The sequence below is a fragment of the Photinus pyralis genome, unplaced genomic scaffold (genome assembly GCF_008802855.1).
Source record: "Photinus pyralis isolate 1611_PpyrPB1 unplaced genomic scaffold, Ppyr1.3 Ppyr1.4_unclustered_Scaffold337, whole genome shotgun sequence".
Classification (NCBI taxonomy): domain Eukaryota; kingdom Metazoa; phylum Arthropoda; class Insecta; order Coleoptera; family Lampyridae; genus Photinus; species Photinus pyralis.
Genome location: NW_022171387.1, coordinates 230,413 through 253,044, shown reverse-complemented (window position 1 = coordinate 253,044; position 22,632 = coordinate 230,413). Strand labels below are relative to the sequence as shown.

Here is a 22,632-nt window from a genome sequence, read left to right as displayed (position 1 = left end):
ACTTCTACTTGTATCTGCTGAAGCTACAGAACGTACCTACTGAATCTACAAAATTAACTAAGTTTTTAGAAGCCTTCAGGATTCACAGAGTCTAAAGAATTGATAAGATTTGCAGAGTGTGTAGAATCTGCGGAAGTTACACTCTCTACAAAATCAACAGGATCTCCAGAATATTCCGAATCTGCATGGTATATTAGATATATGCCATCTGTAAGGTTTGTAGCGTTTGGTTTCAACTTTCAGAACCAGGCAGCCATAGAGTTTATAGGTTACAGAATCTTTTGAATCTGCAAAGTGTACAAAAGGTACAAATCAAAAGAATTTACAAACTGTACGGTATCTGCATATTTCACAGTTGCTACAGAATCAACAGAATCGTCAGAATCTACAGGTACCTTTGGATCTTAAGCTTTTAGCGTCTGCAAGCACTTCAAAATCTGGGGAATGGAACAATGCGTATAGTCAACAGAAGAAACAGTATCTACAAAGCTTATGAAATCCACTAAACCTACAAAATGCACATTTTCAGAAGTCTTCAGGGTTAACAGAGTCTAAAGAATTGACGGGTCTTGCACACTGTGTACAATCTGCAGAAGCTGGAAACTCTACAGAATCAACAATATCTTCAGAATCTGCAGAGAATCAACAGGATTTGCAAATTCAGCGGAATCTACACAACCCATTGAATCAATAGAATCCAAAAGAATCTACAATTCATTACATTTGCAGTCTACAACTTCTACACGACCTAATGCCGGAACTTATCTCGACCCTCGACTATAGGCTAAAACCGAGGTTAAAACTTAATATTTAAGAGCAAAAGCCTAAAACTAAGTGCGGTCTGCAGCCTAAATTGAGAATTCTGAGAACCACCTTGCAGCTTAAAAGTCTATATCCCAAAGACGGGATTTTTGTACTGGAAGATTGAACCAGTCAATTAACAGTAAGAAACTGAAGGTCTTAAAACGCGACATCTAAAACTTGAGGACTTTAGTCAGCAGCCTAAAACGTGAAAACCCATTTACGTGACGGGTGAGAGGGTTTTCAAAAACAGAAAGGAAACCTTTAAGAAGGGCTGCCTTTCTACATTCATATAACTTAAGTAACGAGTAAGCTTCAGCTTCTCAGAGACGCAGCTATCGAGTATACCATTTAATTGAGCAAGCTATGCGGAATATACATTAGAGACTACTAGTGAATTGAAACTAAGCGCATATTTTCTTATTGTTCTTGAAAATTTAAATAATGTGCCAATGCATACGAGTGGTTATGTCAACTAAGACAATTAACCGCATCGCTCCACCGTACAAGTTGGCGGCATCGACAATGAAGCATCTTCAGCATCGCCCACCCATACGAGTTGGTCGCATCAGCCGCATTTTAAACGGTAAATGCCAGGAATCTAATATAGATAAAGAAACAGAAATTCTTTCAAGCGACATAAGCGGTTCTTTTGTTCGCTTACGAAAATATACGCGATAAGAGAGCACTACCAATATAAACATGCCGCAAGCAATTTCTCGTTATTTCGCGTAAATATTCAAAGACAAAAGCTTGCGGTCGTCCGCGCGAGTAGGAAGGAAAAAAAATAGAGTCGAATCGATATGCGGGTAAGAGTATAAATTAGATATTCGGCAATTCACGAGGAGAATGACGTAAAAACGGAATAGAGACAAACGTTTTAACAGATTGGATCGTAAAATCGGATATTGTAGTTAACCGGTTCGCAGTACACCACGTCCCATCGCCCTCTTAATGTCGCTACTTTTAAAATTGGCCAAATAAATTTGGGAAGTACGTGCGTATTACCATATACATTACCATTTATGGAATTTAAAGAAGGGAAATTATTGTTAAAAGCTTTTAGTGTGATAACCATCTTAATATTTTATCGTTTGGGAGATACATTCGAAATTTTCGTCAGGGACCTGGATCCCTTACATCGTCGGAGGTAACGTGCCTTGACAATTACGGCAGATAGACTAACACAATTATGGTGCCCCGTACGTAATCAAAAACAGAAACTTTGTAACGGCCGCAATCCTGATCGGAACAAGAAAGAAGTGCTTGCGTGCTGCAATGTGATAGCATTTCCCTTTCCTTTCTTACGTCAAAGTCGTTTTTTCGTTGATAAAGAAAGTTTTAATAGTTGCAGTAGAAACGATAAAGATACAAATTATACTGCACACATCCGCAAAAGGATGGTCTATCAGATAAGGTGGCTCGCATGATAAACGGGCATAAATATCGGCAGCTGCAGGAACTAATTATTAGTAAATCATTGCAGTATCAGCTAGTAATTACGGGCGATCGATTCTTTCCAACTTACCTATCTAAATCTGTCGGTTTGAAGTCGCCTTTGCCTGAAACACGAAAAAAATTACATTAAAATGGAACCGGAGAGAGAATTTTAAAAGTTAAAAATTTAAGCTCCTCAAAGTTGGCCATCGTGATTTAATTAATTGAGCGCGAATGCAATTTCGCCTCTCGCTTAAATCTCTACGGAGCAGATATGCAAAATGGACGAGTGTGGTATTTTAACATATACATTTTTATTCGCTGACGCTCGGGTAATTCCTTATCTGTAATGCTTTGTCAAAACGCGAGAAAAAAATACTCTATTAAGTTTATCAATAAAGATTGCAGTCAATTACATATCATAACTTGTTATACTGAAGGGTTTTAAGGTGCTTTATTTGTCCTTTAACGTATTTTAGATCCGTAAATGTTTTCCCTTGATTTGATTTCAATAATCCAGTAACCTGATTTCCGTTCTTAGACTTCAGTCCCAAATTTACGTTTTTCTTTATTATGTTTGCTGTTCTCCATCACCGTCGCGCTGCCGACCAAGATTTTCACAGTATTTCCAAGATAGAAAACAAATTTCCGCGGTGGGAAAAAATTTGATTCTGTAGCCGGTCCGTGCAGAGTACAGCTGTAGGGTGTACTATTTGCATTTTGATAAATAGTACTACCAAAGCGCATTTACAACTCCTGCTGCACAAATATTCTAGGTATTAATGGACAATATTGTCCTACCATCGTGCTACCATTTCTTTTTGATGCCCTCGTTATGTATTCTGAACTATCGTCGAAGTGCCTTCATTTCATTATAGACTATTCAAGATTCCACTTTTCAGCATTTGGAAAGCACTTAAGTAGACGATTATTAGTCTTTAATAGTGATCAAGGTTCCTTCAGTATTTAAAGCTTTTAAGAAACTATTGTGCCTTAACAGTATTTTATATCCCTAAATGTTTTCTCTACATGAGTTTGAAATGGCCTCCATAGCTTTTTACCTCCTTTAATAGACCTTCTACTGACTATTTTTTGAAGATTCTCTGAAAATCCAATAAAATATTTAAGAGCCTTTAGGAGTCATAAATAAATAAATGCCTATTCTGGTATTTACGCTCTCGCTCCGCCCCCAAGCGTATTATTTATGACCTTTAGTGTCTAATAGCCTTTAGTCGTTTTTTTAAATATGAGCATCTCAGTTCTTTTATCAATCTATAAGAATCGCATACAACTTCAAATGCTATCCAAAAGCAGTCGAAGGCCTCATAGAGCCTTTTGCACTATTTCAGTGTTATTGAAAGATTTTTGGGATTCTGAAAAACATTTAAGTTTTGATGTGGTTCCGAAAGCCTTTAAAAGCCTTCAGAGTTTTTTAAAACTGTAGGTGCCTGTTGTTTTTGAAGCTTTTAATTTCTTTTAGATTCCTCAAGAGCCTCTCTCCGCAATATTCATATACAAAAACCTTGTCTGTCGTAACTTCAAGGCCAAATTTGTTTCCTAGGACCAACACACAGCATAGAGTTTCGATCTGCAACAGACAAATTTCTAGTCGGTCGGTCAACTTTTTTTATATTTTATTTTATATTATTTTATTTTATTTGATTTTATTTTATTTTATTTTATTTTATTTTATTTTATTTTATTTTATTTTATTTTATTTTATTTTATTTTATTTTATTTTATTTTATTTTATTTTATTTTTATTTTGGTCCCGCACGTCCTAGCATTTAATGCTAATTTCCGTTAAGTTAGTAGCGTCATGATAGATTTTTCTTGACTTTAAGATTCCATTTTTAAATGTCCATGAACCTAGCAGAGCAAGGTCAGCAGAACACAATCAAACATATTGCATAATTAGGTGTTAATTAGGTGCTAATTAAGTGTCCTATCCCCGAACTAAATGCTCATTTTTTTTTTAATCGTTACATGTTCTGCCAGGGGCATATGAACTCATCCGAGCACTACCTCCAAAAAAAAAAAAAATGAAAAGTGAACTAACTATAATTAGGTGCTAATTAAGTGCCCTATCCCCGAATTAAATGCTCCTCTTTTTAAAAATTATTACATGTTCTGCCAGGTTCATAATTAAAAAAAAAGGAGCATTTAATTCGGGAATAGGACACTTAATTAGCACCTAATTAGCACCTAATTATAGTTAGTTCACTTTTTTAATTTTCTTGTGTTTTTAAGGTAGTGCTCTGCTGAGTTCATAAGAACCTGGCAGAACATGTCATAATTTAAAAAAAAGGAGCATTTAATTCGAGAATGGGGCACTTAATTATCACATACTTAGCACCTAATTATAGTTAGTTCACTTTTCCTTTTTTTGGGTTTTTAAAGTAGTGCTCTGCCGAGTTCATATCAACCTGGCAGAACATGTCATAATTTAGAAAAAAAGGAGCATTTAATTCGGGAATAGGGCACTTAATTAGCACCTACTTAGCACCAAATTATAGTTAGTTCACTTTTCATTTTCTTGGTTTTTTGAGGTAGTGCTCTGCTAAGTCTATATGAACCTGGCAGAACATTTATAAATTAAAAAAAAAGGAGCTTTTAATTCATGGATGGGGCACTTAATTAGCACCTAATTATAGTTAGTTCACTTTTCATTTTCTTGGGATTTTAAGGTGGTGCTCTGCTGAGTTCTAATGAACCTGGCAGAACATGTAATAATTTAAAAAAAGGAGCATTTAATAGGATAGGATACTTAATTAGCACCTAATTAGCACCTAATTAGCACCTAATTATAGTTAGTTCACTTTTCATTTTCTTGGTTTTTTGAGGTACTGCTGAATTAGCACCTAATTAGCACCTAATTAGCACCTAATTATAGTTAGTTCACTTTTCATTTTCTTGGTTTTTTGAGGTAGTGCTCTGCTGAGTCCATATGAACCTGGCAGAACATGTAATAATTTAAAAAAGAGGAGCATTTAATTCGGGAATAGGGCACTTAATTAGCACCTAATTAGCACCTTATTATGCAATGTGTTTGATTGTGTTCTGCTGACCTTGCTCTGCTAGGTTAGTGGACATCATTTTTGAGTGAAGGTATCACGCCTCCTCCAGTTCCCAATTTCCGCCCTAATTTCTCTTTATTCAGCTTCTCGTTCCCAATACACCTCAAGCTCTACCTGTAAATGCTAAATTTCCAGTTTTAAAGAACCAGGAATGCGAATCAAACAAAATCTCCATGATGTCGGGTGGTCTGTAGTCTGTCGGCATGTAGGTCTGTCGGTCTATCGGTATGTAGTCTCATTTCCGGCTAGACGGCTGAACCGGTTGCAACCAAATTTGGTACTTACGTATATTCGTAGACATAAAAGGAAGATCTGAAAAGCTTTTGGGCAGTTGTGCAGGGTGATATCTGTACGCACAGCACCTTTTTCAACATCCACTTTTTTCCATTTTTTCTTCTATCCTTTTTAGTATCTTCCCATCCACGGTTAATCTCTTCCGCCCTCTTCCAGCACCTCACTCCTGTCCTTTCTATGTAGCTTCTGGCAATTCCATGGCATGCGTTCTATGTTCTCTTTTCCTCTCCAAATATTCTATATTTTCTTTCTTCTTCGTTTCCATTCCTTTTTCCCTGTCCCCTCATCTCCACATCTGAATCTCGCCATTATTTTAATTTCCTTCTACGTTCATTCTCGTTCTTGCAACTCCTTTCTCCTATTCCTAATATCTGTTTCCTCTCACCCACGTAGTTTCCGCGTTCCAGATCACTTCCGTCCCCTGTATGTTGTACTGATTTCCAGTCTCCAGCTTCTCATTTCTAGATTAAGGTTCATTTACACATACGCATTTGCGACGTGTAAAATTATAAGTAGAGATGCAATTGGCGTCCTGTCAGCCCCGAGAGGTCAACTCAAAACCCCAAATTCTCGCTCGTCCAATCTTTGCCAGAGAAGTAAAAAGTGACGATGTCCTTGTTTTTCATGCGAGGCTTAATTAAGAAGTGCGAGTGGTTGGTTACGAGAGGGAAGAAAAGCTTGATTGAATTACGGTCGGCCGCAGCATTTCGGCATTGTAAAATTAATGTAGTTCCTTTTAGTCAAATTAAGCCGTTTTTGTGGTCTTAAATGATAATAACGACGTTGGCGGCGTTAGAAGTGCAACGTTTTTAATTAAGCGATTTTCGAGATTATCAACTTCCACTTTGCATCCTCCGCTCTCGGCTAATAGAGGAAGAAGCCTTTTAGTGTGTTAATTAAAATGTCTTGGCCACTATTTAATCTCCCGTAAACCTCCCTGTGAATTACAAGGGGGTAGCGTGCCGTCCAACCTTAACCTTTAACGATGACCGTCTTGAAAATAAAGTTAATGTCATGTGAATAAAAAAAACTTGACGAGTTGCCTCGACAACATCCAACCTACAAAAAGGAAATTTTATCTTGTGTGAAGAACCGCAGCCAAATCAATACGTTTGCGTCTTCGCTGAAATCTGATTACTTCGAGAATCTTAGTTTCAAGTAGAAATTAATTACTTGCAGTACGATATCTACAAATAGACGCGGGTTTTTCTATTTTCCTACCATTGCAACTCGATACACTGACTAATTTACGAACGTGGAGCGTTGTTGTTCAAAATCGACAAGAGGTTAATTATTATCAAGCCACAAAACTCATGAGTTGATTATAATCTCTTGCATTTTGCTGGAAAACATTAATTAATACATTCATAGGAGACTACACATAATATGCAGAAATTCCTGAAACTGTATCACAACCGTGATGAGCCGCTCCTCTATATTTTCAACGAAACGATCATGGTCGCTTATTACACAGTTTTTTTTAGTTTGTGATCAATGTATTTCAGAAAATATAGGTACTCAACCCTCCTGTCACCTCAGCTCTTTTCTTGAATGCCAATTCGCGACCAAAATTGTACAGGTGATCGAATTGTCTCTCTTCACGTCACACAGGATCTAAGTGTAACAAACATTCTACCTGAAGCCAAAGACATTACTTGGTGGGTCATGCCAATGAAAGTAGAGGGGATGTTGACCCAAGGCTCATTTTTACTTTTCTTTAGATCAAATCAACATCCACAAATCTGTGAATGGGTCGACGAATAAAAAAATTTTAAGTGCTTAAAGATAGGTCGACAATTTAATAAAATTTCTGTCGTTCTGTTCGATTCTCTCTCATCATGTACGTAGGAAATTGAAAGCGGGACAATAAAGCGCCCATTGCAAAGTAAAATCGTAAATTCTCGTTTAGAAACTTTTAGAACCGGCGCGCCCTGGACACTACAAAACTTTACTAAAGCTCGTAAAATTTACCTGTTTTACTACTAAACGTGATATAGTAACGAAGCTCTCGCGCGTTTGTTAAACTAATAAATGGTTAAACTCTGTTTACTTTCAAAGCGGGCGTAAACTTTTTCCGCCGTACTTACTGCCGTTTCGGCCGTTATTAGTTAAGTATACGCGTGCTTATTAATTAACGGCAGTTAATGAGAGTGGTTGCAAAATTAAAATTTTACTCGTAATCAAAAGCTTCCCGTTTCGTAAGCTAAAGCGAACGGCATTTCGAATGGATGCTCGCGAAGAAGGGGATTAAAGTGCAATTTGCTCATCCAACTTGCAAAGCTGCTTTTTAATACACAAATCTTGTTAGGGGCGGTTTGAAGGAGTTATGTGCAGTTGTACACAAACCTTGAGTGCTAAATGGCAACCATTTCAAAAACCAGATTAAGATAAACTAGTTTTCAAGATTTTCCAAAATTTCTACAACAATTTTCCAAATTTTGTCATCATCATCTACAGTACAAAGACCTGCTTGAAGCTAGCAATAACCAATCCGAAATAGATTGTGCGAATCGAAAATTAAAAAATTTTTTTAATTTTCCGAAAACCCTTCGAAATCTCTACAAATTTTAGCCACATGATCAAGGAGAAAAATTGAAAATGCGATTAAAATTTAGTTCAAAAGTTAGTAGATCTCCACACAATCAACACTGGAGGTAAATATAAAGATTTTTCAAGATTTAACAAACCAATCCAAATCCCCTAAAATTGAGAAAAAAAAATGAACTCAAAATCTTTTCAAAAAATTCACTAGACTTTCCGAAATTTTTCAAAATGTTCACAAAACTAAATAGAATGACTTAAAAATATAACCTCCTCAAAGAAAACTAATATAAACATTTCTCAAGAAGTGTATAAAGAAAACTTTATCACCTAAAATGTACCCCCCACCCCCACCTCCCCGACCAAAAGAACCGGAGACATGTTTTAACATTGGCGAAAAATTTAAAAAACGTTGAAGGTCCGTTGAAATTTAATCGGAATGACGTAATTACCTTGTTGAAAAGAATGGAAAAAGAGTTCAAAATCTATTTCGAAATTTTAATAAATTTTACCATACCTTCTGAAATGTTTAAAATACTAATTCTAGAAGATTTGATCCACATAATCAATTAAAAATGTAACCTATCAAGGATGCTGTAGATAAACGTCTCAAGATTTAAGGAAATGTTCAAAAAAATTTTACAAAAACAGTAAAAATCCTTTGAAAGAAATCCACATGGTTGTTTAATTGATTTTTTCAAAAGAAGATGGAGAACGGGTTCATAAAGAACTTAAAAATGTAACCACCTGAAAAACCTTGAAGATAAATGCAAACATTTTTTAAGATTCATGAAAACCTTGATGACATTTAAAAAAACACATTTCTTCAAATACAAGCGGAATACCCCCAAGAGTGCGAAAGTCTGATTTTAGCTGTATGTAAACGGAGATTTACTATTTCTTTTGCCTCCCCCTCCCCCCTCCCCCGACCTTTTGGTGCTGCAAAATGTTTATTGCCCCTAACACCATAATTTTGTGAAAGAATCTCAGGCTTGAACCCTTTGAGGATGATGGTACCACCTGTGAGTCTGGAGGGTCGGGAATACCCCCCAGTGTACGAAAGTCTGTTGCCAGTTGTAGGTAAATGACAAATGACTATTTCTTTTACCTGGGGATTATTCCATACCCCCAGACCCCTAAGACTGAACGTTTTGGGGATGATGGTATCACCGGAGCGGTCTTAATACCCCCCAACATTCCAGCATGAGGGCTATTCTAAACCCCCCACAGCTCCTGGTTCTCCGTTATTCTCCAAAAAGTTTAGTACCCTGTAGCACCTTGAAGATGATGGTAGCATCGGGGGGCTGGGGGGCCTGGAATACCCCCCAGTGTACGAAACATTGATGCCAGTTAAGTAAGTAAAGATTGATTATTTCTTATTCCTGGGAGTTCCATCCCCCCACTCCCTTAGCACTTACACCATAGTTTTTCGAAACAGGGTATAACCAGTGGGTTTGGGGGGAGTATCCCTCAGTCCTGTCTGGGAGTATTCTATAACCCCAGACATTGCACTTTCACGCTCTTTCCCAAGATGTCAAGTATCCTTAGAACATACATCATAATTTTTCGACAGTTGATGGTGAGGGTGAGGGTCTGGAGGTAAAGAATACACTCTCAGTGTAAGAAATTCTGTTTACAGTTATAGGCAAATGTACCCCTTAGTTTAGTACCCCTTTACTACCCCCTTTTTTACGTGATAAAAAGATGTAATATAAGGTTACATATCTTACGTTGCGAGAGAGAGACAAGTGAATTTCTGTTGTATCAGCGGTTTTTTAGGACCAAAACCCAACCTATTCAAATTAACGTAGTATTTCCGCCATGGCCTTCCACCATGAAGTAGGCGTTTTAAGTCAGCTTAGTATTAAGAGAAGAGGGCCAATTGAAAGTGACCGTTGATGTCCAAGTTTTACGTCCAGTCTTAGGGCTGCACGTTTTGATGGCGAAGGTATCACCGGAAGGTCTGGGGGAGTATGGAATACAACCACTGCACGAAAGTCTGGTGCCAGTTGTAGCTAAAAAAAACCTAATATTTCTTTAGCCTGGGGATTATTCCATACCGGTTAATCTACATTCTTCCCCAAAATGTGTAGTACCCTTAATACTTACACCATAATTTTCGTTGGAGTCTTTGGACAGAAAGTTTTGAAGGCGAAGGTGTCACTGTAGGTTTGGAATACCAAATGACCATTGGCTGTTTCTTTTGACTGGGGCGTGTTCCATACGCCCTGCCCCTCGGTTATACATTCTTCCACAAAATTGATAGTACCCTTTGCACTACCACCATAGCTTTCGGAAGAGTCTTAGGACTGAACGTTTCGAATGTGATGGCATCACCGGATGAAGGAGGATAAAGGTGTCACCGGGGGGTCTGGAGGTATGCAATAACCCCCTCACCCCTCCAGTGAACAAAGCTCTGATGCCAGTTGTAGGCAAATAAAGATTGACTATTTCTTTCGGCTATGAAAACCCTCCCAGACCCCTCGGTTCTACATTCTTTTTTAAAATTTGTAGTACCCTTTGTAACGGGAGGGCATTTTTACGTAAATTTTCTGCGTTTCAAATTCAAGTTTGTTTTGTCAATTGGAATCCGTCTTCGTCATATTTATCAAACACGTATTTGTTTTAAATTGCATCTGTCGCCCATTGCCGGGAAACGGTATTTTTTACGTGATAAAAAGATGTAATATAAGGTTGCATATCTTACGCTGCGAAAGAGAGACAAGTAAATTTCTGTTCTATCAACGATCTTTGAAGACCAAAACCGAACCTATGCAAATTAACGTAGTATTTCCGCCATTATTTTCCATCATGAAGTAGGCGTTTTAAGTCAGCTTAGTATTGAGAGAGGAGATGAGCTTTGCGGTGAAGGAGAAAAGGATTCTGGTCCGAGCCGTAGAGCGAGTTAAAGCGATAATTCTCAGCGAGTGGTCAGTCAGGGAGATTCTGGTTTGAACCGCGGTGCTAGCATACAGCTTGGCGTTTTAGTATAGCGGTCTACCGAGCTTCCAGCCCAATTCAAAGTGACCGTTGATGTCCAAGTTTTACGTCGTCTGGAATTTGTTATTTGCCCCAGTAGAAAAGTTTGTATTCACATTGCGAGTCCAAGTGGTCATTTTGGATTATTATGAAGTCGGTGTCTTTCCGTATTCACTACCCTTAGTGAGACATAATTTTTTTCGTGTTCCTATCTTTTCTTGAAACTTTCCAAATTTATTACAAAACCTTTGGAAATCATGAGGAAGTAAAAAGCTAAAAAATGTCCCAATTTATCGAGGTTTTTTAAAAATGTCCCTGAAAATCGATCTTTAGTTTGACCCCCATAAAGATATGACCTCCCCAAGGAGCAAAAGTGGAAAAATGTTTCCAAATTGTGTTATAGAAAATCGATCGGCACTCGCGTATCGCAGTAATCCTTCTCGTTAAATGAGAATCAATAATAATAGTTTTTTAAATGGTGACTTATTACATTTAGTGCTGCGGTGTCTCGCATAAAAACCAATGGCAAATAATATGACATTGGATGGGTAACAGATTACAACAAAGATGTGTGCGAACAATGGACGATCTTGGAGTACCCGTATTTAATCTCCTTTATTATAAGGTCATCGTTCTAAAAGTCTCTAGATTACTTTCAGCGTATATGTCAATCATTCAACGTACCATAAAAAATCCGCCTCTAAAAGAGCTTCATTCTCCCTTTGGGAATTTCGAAATACTCGACGGAGAGGTGTTCAAAATGCTACAGATAAAAACCAGTATAGATAATGGGCACATAAGCCGTTGACGACATTTTTATGTGAGCTCGAAAAATATATTTAATATCACTCGTTCGCGCCAAGATATTCGTTATCACTCTTCCTGTTACCTATTTATCTGCAGCCATATAAAAATAATAAACATTTGATTATGAGCGGGGAAAAAAGTTTCTCCCCTTTACGCTCGTGCCAAAATATCACTCGAGCGGATTTGAATAACGAAGTTACTTGGTAATTTTCTGCTCCTACGGCTTAAAGCATCGCCCGCCCGTATAGATTTTTGCAGTTTAAATATGAACTTTAGTTTTGAGGAAATTCACATATTGATTTGGGACCGCGAGTTTCGTTAATGCAATTTTCGGCCATAAATATGAATTTATGACGAAATCGCGTTGTAAGCCCAATCGATGCGGTGTAAATATCGGTTTGTCACGTAAAGGGTTATGGGAAACTATACGGGACTAACAAACTTTTTGCGATTTAATTAAATTGGGTATTAGTATGCGTCTTTTACGGAACAAACACACACACACAAAGTTTAACTTATAACGAACTTTACAATATCGAGCTTGTTTTAGTGCAAAGTTTGTTTGTGCGATAGTTTCCCCTTGAAAGAAGGGGACACGTTGTTTACTTCATGTTTCATCAGTATACGAGAGAGATAAATTAGATCTTATATGCATAAAATAATTGGAAACTGAAAGATAAACGTTTGCAAAACGTAGCCACGTAAACGTCCCCATTACGTTTTACTATGAAAATAGTTCTACCAAAAAAAACTGCTTTTTTACGACTAAATGTACCAAAAATAGTAATTTCTTGGTCTTGTAATGCTCTATTGAAATTTTACCTATGACAAATCACCCCACCTACATTACGTGATTAATTAGAGAAAGGGTGAGAGTTTTTCAGTTCTTAAAGGTTGCTAAGTGAAAAGTTGGAAATTTAATTTCAATGAGAAGCACGTTAATTACAGATTCCCTGAATTTAAGTCAAAAAGTTTGATTTAATTCTTCTTAATTAGTCAGCGGATTTGAGGAAGTAAGCGACGTCCTTTTTTCTTCAGGGAGTACTTATTCACTCATACCTTCTACTCCCTACAAGAAGTATGGTTTTTTCTTTAATGTAACATCCCCTTTAGATATAATTTCTTGAGGGCTTTCTAATTTCTCTCAAATACCCTTACTGTTTCAGGGTGCTCGATGTCTTCTAGATCGCATGTTTCACCGGTACTCATGAATTTCTGCTTGTTCGAACTTTCCTGAAAATCAAGGCTCTCACTATTAGTGACACTGTCTCAGAGTTCATAGGGTAAGGTACTCAAGGTTCTCAGAGTTTTTTGATAAAAAAAGTGAGAGCAAAAATTTAAGGTCCTCATGAATCTCTAGTACCTAGAGCGTTTTCATGTTGTAGCAGTCACAAAGCCTTTCGGATCGTCTATGTATCCTTAGGCCCCCCCTCCCCCCGTTCCTAAATAAATAAATAGCATCCGTTTCCAAAATTATTAGCAGTCTGTTTAGAGCAGATATCCAAAACCGAAGCTGGATCAGTTCGAGGTCGCTCGTCACGTTGTGTGACCTTGGAAAGTCGGTTAATGTGAAGTTTAAAAGTCACCTGCCACGTAGCAGTGACCTTGGGAAGTACTCACCGCTACCCCCAAGCGCTCTTCAGTTGTTAACCTTGAAACGTTTGTGACCTTTGGAAAGTACTCAAGGATTACTCGCCTTGAAAGATTAATCAACCCATTTCAATTTTTTTTAGTGTCAAAGTCAATGGCATTTTCGGATTAGCCCGTTTCTAAATAGTGAAGAGCCAAAATTCTTAGCAGTCTGTTTAGACCAGATATACAAGGCCGAAGCTGGATCAGTTCGAGGTCGCTCGTTACTTTAGGTGACCTTGGAAAGTCGGTTACGGTGAAGTGTAAAAATCACCTGCCACGTAGCGGTGACCTTGGCAAGAACTCACCCCTTCGCCCAAGCCCTCTTCGGTTGTTAACCTTGGAACGTTTGCGACCTTGGAAAGTACTCAAGGATTGCTCGTCTTCAATCACCCCATTTTGTGTTGTCATAGGGTATCAAAATTTAATGAATCCAATTATTTGCGGTGCCATATTTTATTTTCAAGGCCATCAGAGGTCAATGACCCCTTTATTGTTGTGTCATGTTTCGTTTTCAAGGTTATTAGAAGTAAATGGCCTCATTTTTGTGTAAAGTCATATTTCATTTCTAAGACTATTAGTGGCCAATGATCCACATCCTTGTTGTGTGATATTTAATTGTCAAGGTCATCAAAGATTAATGGCCCCATTTTTTGCGGTGTCATATTCCATTTTTAAGTTTATCAAAGTTCAAGGACCTCCACTTTTTGCCATGTTCTCTTTCGAAGGACAATGAAATTTTCAAGGTCAAAGTTTTTAGTGTCAAAGTCAATGGCATCTTCGGATTAGCCCGTTTCTGAATAGTGAAGAGCCCCCTGTTTCCAAAATTCTTAGCAGTCTGTTTAGAGCAGATATACAAGGCCGAAGCTGGATCGGGTCAAGGTCGCTCGTCACTTTGGGTAACCTTGAAAAGTCGGTTAAGGTGAAGTTTACAAGTCACCTGCCACGTGGCGGTGACCTTGGGAAATACTCACCACATTCCCCAAGCGCTCTTTGATTGTTAACATTGGAACGTTTATGACCTTGGAAATTAATTATCAAGGTCATATTCCATTTTTAAGTTTTAAGTTCAAGGACCTTTGCAGTGGCATATTTCCTTTCGAAGGTCAGAATAGGACAATGACATTTCAATGTCTGCAAACGTCCATTTTTTGTAGTGTCAAAGTCAATGGCATTTTCGCAAGGATTAGCTTCTACAAATTTCGAAAGTACTTAAGGTTCTAACGGATTCCAGAATTTTTAAGGCTTATACAACTCGGAGGGAATTTCAAAAATCTGAGAGAGTCCAAACGTTCTCAAAACTTTAATTATTTCCTTATCCAAATATCGAAATTTTTAAATTCTTGTTGTTGGTATTGATTATAGTACCAAAAGGTTTCAAGGAACTTCCTTCACCTCCTTAAGTTTCTCTGGAGTGTCTACGTTCAAAAATAACACTGAAAGAACTCTTGCAAATGTGCTTCGTTACTGCCTCCATTTTTCGGGGTCATGTTCTATTTTCAAGGCCATCGGTGGTCAATTGCGCCATTTTGTGCGATCTAATATTTCAGTGTTAAGGTCAGCGGAGGTCAATGACTCATTTTTTCGGGGTCACTTCTCTTTCAAGGTCATCAAATTTCAATTACCTTCGAGTTCCTGCGGTGCCATATTTTATTACCAAGTTCTCATATTTCATTGTCGAGGCTATAAGAGGCCGATTACCCAATTTTCTGAGGTGTCATGTTCAACATAGGTCAATATATTCCATTTTCGGGATCATAAGAAGTTAGTGATCCTTGTATTTTACGGTGTCGTTTCAAATTGGTCACCAGAGGTGAGCGACTTCATTTCTTGTGGCGTCATGTTTCATGTTCAAGGTTATCAAAGTTCAGTGCCGTCTTTTTAGTTGCCATATTCTCTTTCCATGGATCTTATTTAGTTCTCAGGGTGTTTTAATGATGAAATAAATTCCAAATGTTCTCATAGCTCCCAGGATGCCCAAGGTTCTACAGTATGCTCAATGTCTTCCGGTTGGTCGGAGGTTCTCTGTGATTTTACGATTGTTATGTACCATGTAAGAATAAGACAAGGGCTGAGCTGGTGCATATGAATTTACAGTACTACTGCTCGGTACCACGCTAATTTCACGTTAAATGATCATGATCTTATACGGTTACCAGTGAAAAGTTGGAAATGTATTTTCAATGAGTACGTTAATTATGGATTTATATTTTTAATCCACGGTAGGTTACAAATACCCTTACAGTTCTAGAAATTGTCAAGGTGCTCGATGATTTTCAGTTCGCATGTTTGATCGATTCTGATGATTTTCTAGTCGAAGTTTCCTGAAAATTGCGCTTGGTTTCAAAATCCTCAATATTCCTCAACAGTTTTGACTATTCCAAGACCTCGCCGAGTAAGGTTCACAAGGAATTCAAGGTTCTCAAACTTTGATAGAAGAAGTAAAAGGTCAAATTCGAGGTTCTCATGAATCCCTAATGCCCAAACGTTTTTAAAATTATAGTAGTACGCAAATCTCTTAGGGTCCTCCATCTACCCTTAGAGGCCCCCGGTTACTAATGTTCCCAAAATAATCAAGGGCACAATGTTTCCAAGATTCTGAGTAGTGTAGGTATAGAAACCTGAACGTGGATCAATTCAAGGTCGCTCGCTCCCTTGCGGTGACCTTGGAAGTAGGTTAGGTGGAAGTTCAAAGGTACTACGTGGAGGTGACCTTCCCCCAAACGCTCTTATAGTGATGATTTTAAAATGTTTCTGACCTTGAAATGCAGGTCTACAAGAGCTCAAGGATTGCTCGTCTTCAAAGGTCAATCACCTCATTTTGTGGTGGCATTTATTTTTCAAAGTTATTAAAGTTCAATGACCCCCTTTTTTTTGTGTCATATTTTTACTTTTAAACTCAGAAGTCAATTTTGTGCGGTGTAATATTTTGTTTTCAAGGTCATCAATGATCAATGGTCTGATACGAGGGGTAAACCGCAACCCAAATTTTGTACACTGATTTCCTATAAATATTAGATTTCCTCTGAGTTCCTTCGAGTTCTTCAGAGTTCATTTGATTTCTTCGGAGTTTCCCTGATTTCCTCCGAGTTCCTCCAACTTCCACGAAATACCTCTGATTTCCTTGGAGTTTCCTCGATTTTCTTTTGGAGTTCCTGTGAGTTCCTCTGATTTTTTAAAGTTTTTTAATTATTTCATTGTTATTCCGTTGATTTAACAATTTCCTGGTAAGTAAAACCCGAGGTAAAACCATAAAAAAAATATAAAAGTGTCAAATGTCAAGTTAAAAAGTAATCGTAAACGATTTACATAAAGCGCATTTCCACTTGCATTCATTTCCCATTTGTAAGATGCAACTTCTGTTAAAATCGTAAAAATGCGCCCACAAATATGAAAGATAGCGTTGCACATGGGCAATCCATTGTTGACGTGCTACTTCAATTTCAGTTTATGAGAAGAATTTCATTTCAATGCTTTTCTAAATAAGAAAGTTGGAACTGCGCATGCGCAACCCAAAATTTTAAAACTAATTTACTATAACTAACTAATAAACTAAGATTTTCCTTTGTTCCAAGCGCCTAAGTATCAAATTTCACTTAAATAGTTCCATAGATAAAAAAAGTTGGCACTGCGCGTGCGCAAAACCAAATTTTGAAATTGGCGTTTGATTTTCCTTTATCCCAAGTGCCTATGTATCAAATTTCATTTAAATTCTTCCATAAATAAAATAGTTGGCACTGCGCATGCGCAAAACCAAATTTTGAAACTGGCGTTTGATTTTCCTTTATCCCAAGTGCCTATGTATCAAATTTCGTTTAAATTCTTCCATAAATAAAAAAGTTGGCACTGCGGATGCGCAAAACCAAATTTTGAAATTGGCGTTTGATTTTCCTTTATCCCAAGTGCCTATGTATCAAATTTCATTCAAATACTTTTATAAGTAAAAAAGTTTGCAATTCGGTTTATGGTCGAGATGCGAAAAGGGCACTGTAAATTTTGAATCGATTCGATTCAACTTTTGGCATTGCGTATTATATGGCTAAATCTATGCCCATATTGAATTTCATGCAATTCAGTTCATAACTCACGGAGATGTAAAAGCGATCGAACATTTCTAAACGAAGTTATCGTTCACACGGACAGCTAGATGGACAGACAGACAAAGGAACAGACGGAGAGACCAATCGGCAGGCGACAGATAGCAATGCAAAATTATAAACGATCTCTAGGATCGTTAATAAACGGCAAAAGGGTAAAATTATGGAACATGTAAAAAACGGTTTTTTGTTTTTTTTTTACAATAACTTTTTTTGTAAGCGGTACAGAAAAAATTCCTTCCTTGGTACAAGACTCGACACCATAACGAACCAAATAGCGAAAAAAGTAGAACAATAACTCCTAAGATAAAGAACTAGTAGCGTCGCAAAGTTAGCGGACGGACGGACGGATAAAGACACGACCTTAGACGAAACACTATTTTATATTTTAATAGACCTATTTGCAATGAGAAAAACTCATTATTAAATGAGAAAAATACCATAAAGAAATAAAAAAATTAGTTAAGACCAAATTAAATACCTAATAAAATGCAGCACGAGTTCCTTTGATTTCTTTAGAGTTCCCTTGATTTCCTCGGAGTTCCTGTGATTTCCTTGGAATTCCTCCTGAATACACATGGAATTCCTTGGAATTCTTAGCTTTCCTAGGGGTTCCTCCGGAATTCCTATGATTTCCCATAGATTTCCTCAAACGTGTACACTGATTTCCCATCGCGGTTTACCCCTCGGTCTGATATTTTGTGGGGATTTTTGCATTTTCGAGGTCACCAGAGCATTCTCAAATTGATGATTTGCCATATTTCATTTCAGTTCAGCAAAGAATGATACCCCGTTGTGTGGTGTCATATTTTATTGTAAAGGTTATCACACGCCTATTTTTGCAGTCATGTTTTTTCAAAGTCATAAAAGATAATGGCCCCATTTTTTCTAATGTTTATATCAGCATAGACCAATGGCCCTATTTTTGGCTTCTTAAAATACTGGAAGTTCTTCAAGCTTTAACCGCTCTCGGGGTTTTTAAGGTTTTTAAAGCTGGAGAGAGTTTCAAGAATCCCAGAGACGGTTTTTAAAATTCTAAAGATTTCCGCTTCCACATGCTCCTTCAATTCCTAGGGGTTTTCTATATTAAAGCAGTTCAGAAAGATACTTTATGTATTCTTAGAGGACCTGGAACTGTTCTAATTATCAAGGTTCTCAATTCCCATATTTCTTAAAGTACTCAGGGTGATTTAGAGGTCTCTCTGCTCTTACGATTGTTTTGTATGCACTACTTTTGTTCACCAAGCAATATATTGTAAGAAGGATTTTGCAGTACTACTGCGCGGCACCGCTGTAGGTGTGCGTTAAATGATCATGATCTTTTACAATTACCCATCTCCGTGGTCGATCTAATTACTTCGTATTTGTACGCAACCTGACAAAAACAAACATAACCTATAATTAGTCTATAGAGTAAAGCTGGTAAGGCAACCAAAACTTACAAAAATCTGGAAGGGGCAAGGTTTTCTCACGCGCGAGTTTGAAATAAGAGGTAAGCTCTAAACTTAACTAAATCCTGAATGGGTAAGGAAAGTTTTTGTACTTACGTGAAAAGCAGCACTTTTCCGTTTTGATAGCATAAATGCAGGCACAGACAAGCAATAAGAAGGCTGCCAAAGCTCCGCCGGCTAGAGTAACCAACGTGCTTAGCTGCATCGGCTCTGCAAAGAAAAAAGAATAACGTTATTACCACGTAAAGAACCTCCGACAAATTTCGAAAGCCCCTACAATACGTACCATTCACATAAAGTAATACGGCGTGCTTATCCTTTCCTTTGTCGTTCTCAACAGCCAAATAATAAGCTCTCGAATCGACCGAATCCGCGTCCGAAATATGTAAAGCCGCGGAATAGCAATCCTCCCTCTCCTCCTCGGTAACGTCGTCGACCTTAAATCTTCCTAAAAATGAAAAGCCAACTTTAAGAATAGTGACGGTCGTAGTTGAGATAAACTTTTCTGGCGGAAAAATGCTCCCGTTTAGGTAATCCGACACATGCTTTTATAACTTTACGGTAGTAAAGTGTCTACAAACTTAAAGGACGCCGCCATATTTATACTAAGGGAATCTTCTTCTCGCACAGATTATCCGAACTTAGTTCCGCATTTCCCACCCCAACTAACAGAAAGTAAACATTAAGCTTATATTGAGAAGTGTTTGCGTTAAGTAAAGGTGTGTAAGAGTTTGTAAACGCTTTTAGGATTATTTCGAAAGTCGTTAAGGAACTTACGAGAGGAGAGCAAAAATAAAATTTATAAATAATGCCGCTCGCCTACACTCCGTCCACTGCCGCTTTTAATCGAATTAGGATTTAACTTTTCTCTAATACGAAATACAACAAATTATTAGGGGTTTAAATTTAAGCCTTCAAGCTCCTTAAGATTAGCACAAATGCTCGTCGAATTGATTTAGAGATTAGTCTGCGTTTTCCTTTCGCTGAAACTGCGTCGAGAGGGTCTGATTAATTTTGAGATGTGCTAATCGATAGAAGAAAAAAAAAGCGCGGACGGAGTGTAACTGAACCAATCTGAGAAAATTCCAAGATTACGCATTTGGACAAAAAGATTCAAAAATCGTTTTCAACTAGAACCAAGAACAACTCCAAGATCTTTGGAATATGGGTCTCCAAATCCATAGTCTTATCCTCTCGCATTCTGTAGTGATTTTCGTCTCCGCATAGTGTTTTTCGTACATCCCTTCTGTAACTATCCCCTTCTTGTCCTTGTCAGAGGCCTTATCCTCTATTTTCGAAACCCCCGTGTTTTCTTGCAGGTACTCCACCTGTGTAGCAACTTAAACCACCAGTTATCCTAGTCTAGGTAAATTCCCTGGTTTCATTAGCTCACCCATGAGCTCCACACTTATAGCAGTGTTCATATTGCCTGAAGCGCAGTCTTTATAGTATTTGTTGTCGCGCCCTTTAACAGCTTTTGTGCTATTTGGTTTTGTCTTCCGCAGTAAATTCCACAGTCTTTTCAGTTTCTATCCTGGAAATAGTATCCGCCTCTGGCGTCGTCTCTGTAAATCTCTGTTTCGTTTAGTTTCCATAGTGACCTTACCAATCCACTTCGAAAGGGAAAGGGAAGGGGAAAGGTCTCGATATCTGACTGGGTATGCCATCTATAGCATCGCAACGCAACAACTTTCGAGGTGAACCATAAAAAACTATGCAAGCTAGTCTGTGGCAGATATATTTTGTAGACGTGTGGGAATCTGGTAAGATTGAGAAATTAGTTACCTTTAGTGGATCCAGCTTCCATTCTAACCGATCCCCACTCCCACGCCATCACTCTCGGTCTCGGGTCGGCGCAAACCACCACCCTCAGGTCCGCACTTTCTCCTTTCTCCACTCGTATCTCGGGCTTGATCGAGTGCCTCAAAACTTGCGGCGCACCTACAGTAGGACAAAGAAAAACATACCTATTACTTGTACACGTCCGAAATCGATTTCGGAGTAAATTCATGCAAATTTACGTACGGTACGTTTTATGAGAGATAAAGATTTGGATTATTTCCATCGTAGAAGTTGAATAAAGCTGTAAGGCGTTTTAGAACGAATTTTGATTGAGCTTCCTTTAGAAGTTCTTTCAGCATTAGGGATTACGAACAAAGCCGCAATCAGCAAAGAATTGGGAGATTGTGCTCGGGCGCGTTAAAATCTTTTATCGCGGTAAAATAAGAATACAGCATTTATGATCAGATTTTTAGCGGTATTTTTCTACATTTTTCAATATTAAGCACGTACGGGTACGAAAATGTGTGAATGAACGTTTAATAATGTATGATCCACGTATATACCATCCCCCACTAATTTAACCCAAATATCAACAGTATGCTCCTTATGGGCCAATAAAGCCACAGCGCAGATGTGATGCATACCTAAAAGGATCTACAATAATAGCTATTTATGCATCAAGGACATTAAGGCGATATTTATGCTGAGGTCGACAAATCCCTACGGCTTCCGGCCCGAGGGATTGTAAGTCGCCCGAGGGTTAAAAATCGACTAATGCCTGAGGTGCATACAAAATTTTATTTTTCATCGTTCCAAATAATGCATTTCCAATATACAAAATAATATATGAATTGTTTAGTAATATACAGGGTGGCTATTGAAGATGGAACCAAAGCTGACCATTTAAGAATTTAATATGAACGCCGTTTTTCAATATGGTGGTGCATATTAACTGTTATTAGAGGTAAATATCTTTCAAATGATGATACCATGAAATTTAGTATGAAAGTTTCTACATGGGCATTGTTTAATATCAAAACTCTTACCAAAATTCAAAATGGACGTCGTTTTTCAAGATGGCGGCGCCTATTAGCCATGATTAGTGGTAAATATCTTTCAAATTATCATCATTAGACAGGTTTCTGCTGAACAGACCTGATTCTGATGATTATTTATATGTTTCTGATTAACAGACCTGTTAGTTTAGACAACAACCACGTTGACCATCAGTGACTTGGTGCATGCGCAGTAGTTTAACCATGGAATTGGCACATGCGCAGAACTCAATGTCAAAGTGCACCAGAACAGGACAGGTGTTACTGTACTACTACTAATAATAGTTATTATGTGTATGCTCTGCAATGCCCTTTTGGAAAACGGCGGCCATCTTGAATTTTTTAAGTGACCACCCTTACTTTTGTAGGGGCATTCATACCAAATTGCATCGTAGTATCATCATTTGAAAAATACTTTTAGCATTAATGATAGTTAATACGTGCCGCCATTTTGGAAAATCGGCGACCATATTAAATTTCTTTAATTGACCAGCGTTTTTATATGAAACAGTACCTTTGCACGCTGTTTTTGCTCTGGAAAAGAATGCCCTAGAAGGTCCTAGTCTCAATAGTCCGTCTGTCCCTAGTGTAGCAATTCGGTTTAAAATAGAAGGTTCTTTTATCTGCCGTATTTAAAATAAAAAAATGCCATTTTCCGGGAATTTCAGATACATTAGAAACA

At 37.8% G+C, this 22,632-nt stretch overlaps 1 protein-coding gene across 1 annotated transcript in view; it reads right to left on the bottom strand.

Moving 5' to 3' along the window:
- Positions 1-1,686: 1,686 nt before the first annotated feature.
- The window catches only part of LOC116182066 (hemicentin-2), an 89,983-nt gene continuing 69,037 nt past the window's right edge, over positions 1,687-22,632 (bottom strand). Inside the window, exons 7-10 of the mRNA XM_031502566.1 lie at positions 20,899-21,054; positions 19,400-19,561; positions 19,210-19,323; positions 1,687-2,363 (exon numbers count right to left, since the gene is read on the bottom strand). Coding sequence (XP_031358426.1) covers positions 2,326-2,363; positions 19,210-19,323; positions 19,400-19,561; positions 20,899-21,054 — 470 coding nt within the window. The 3' untranslated portion in view covers positions 1,687-2,325. The remainder of the gene's footprint in view (positions 2,364-19,209; positions 19,324-19,399; positions 19,562-20,898; positions 21,055-22,632) is intronic.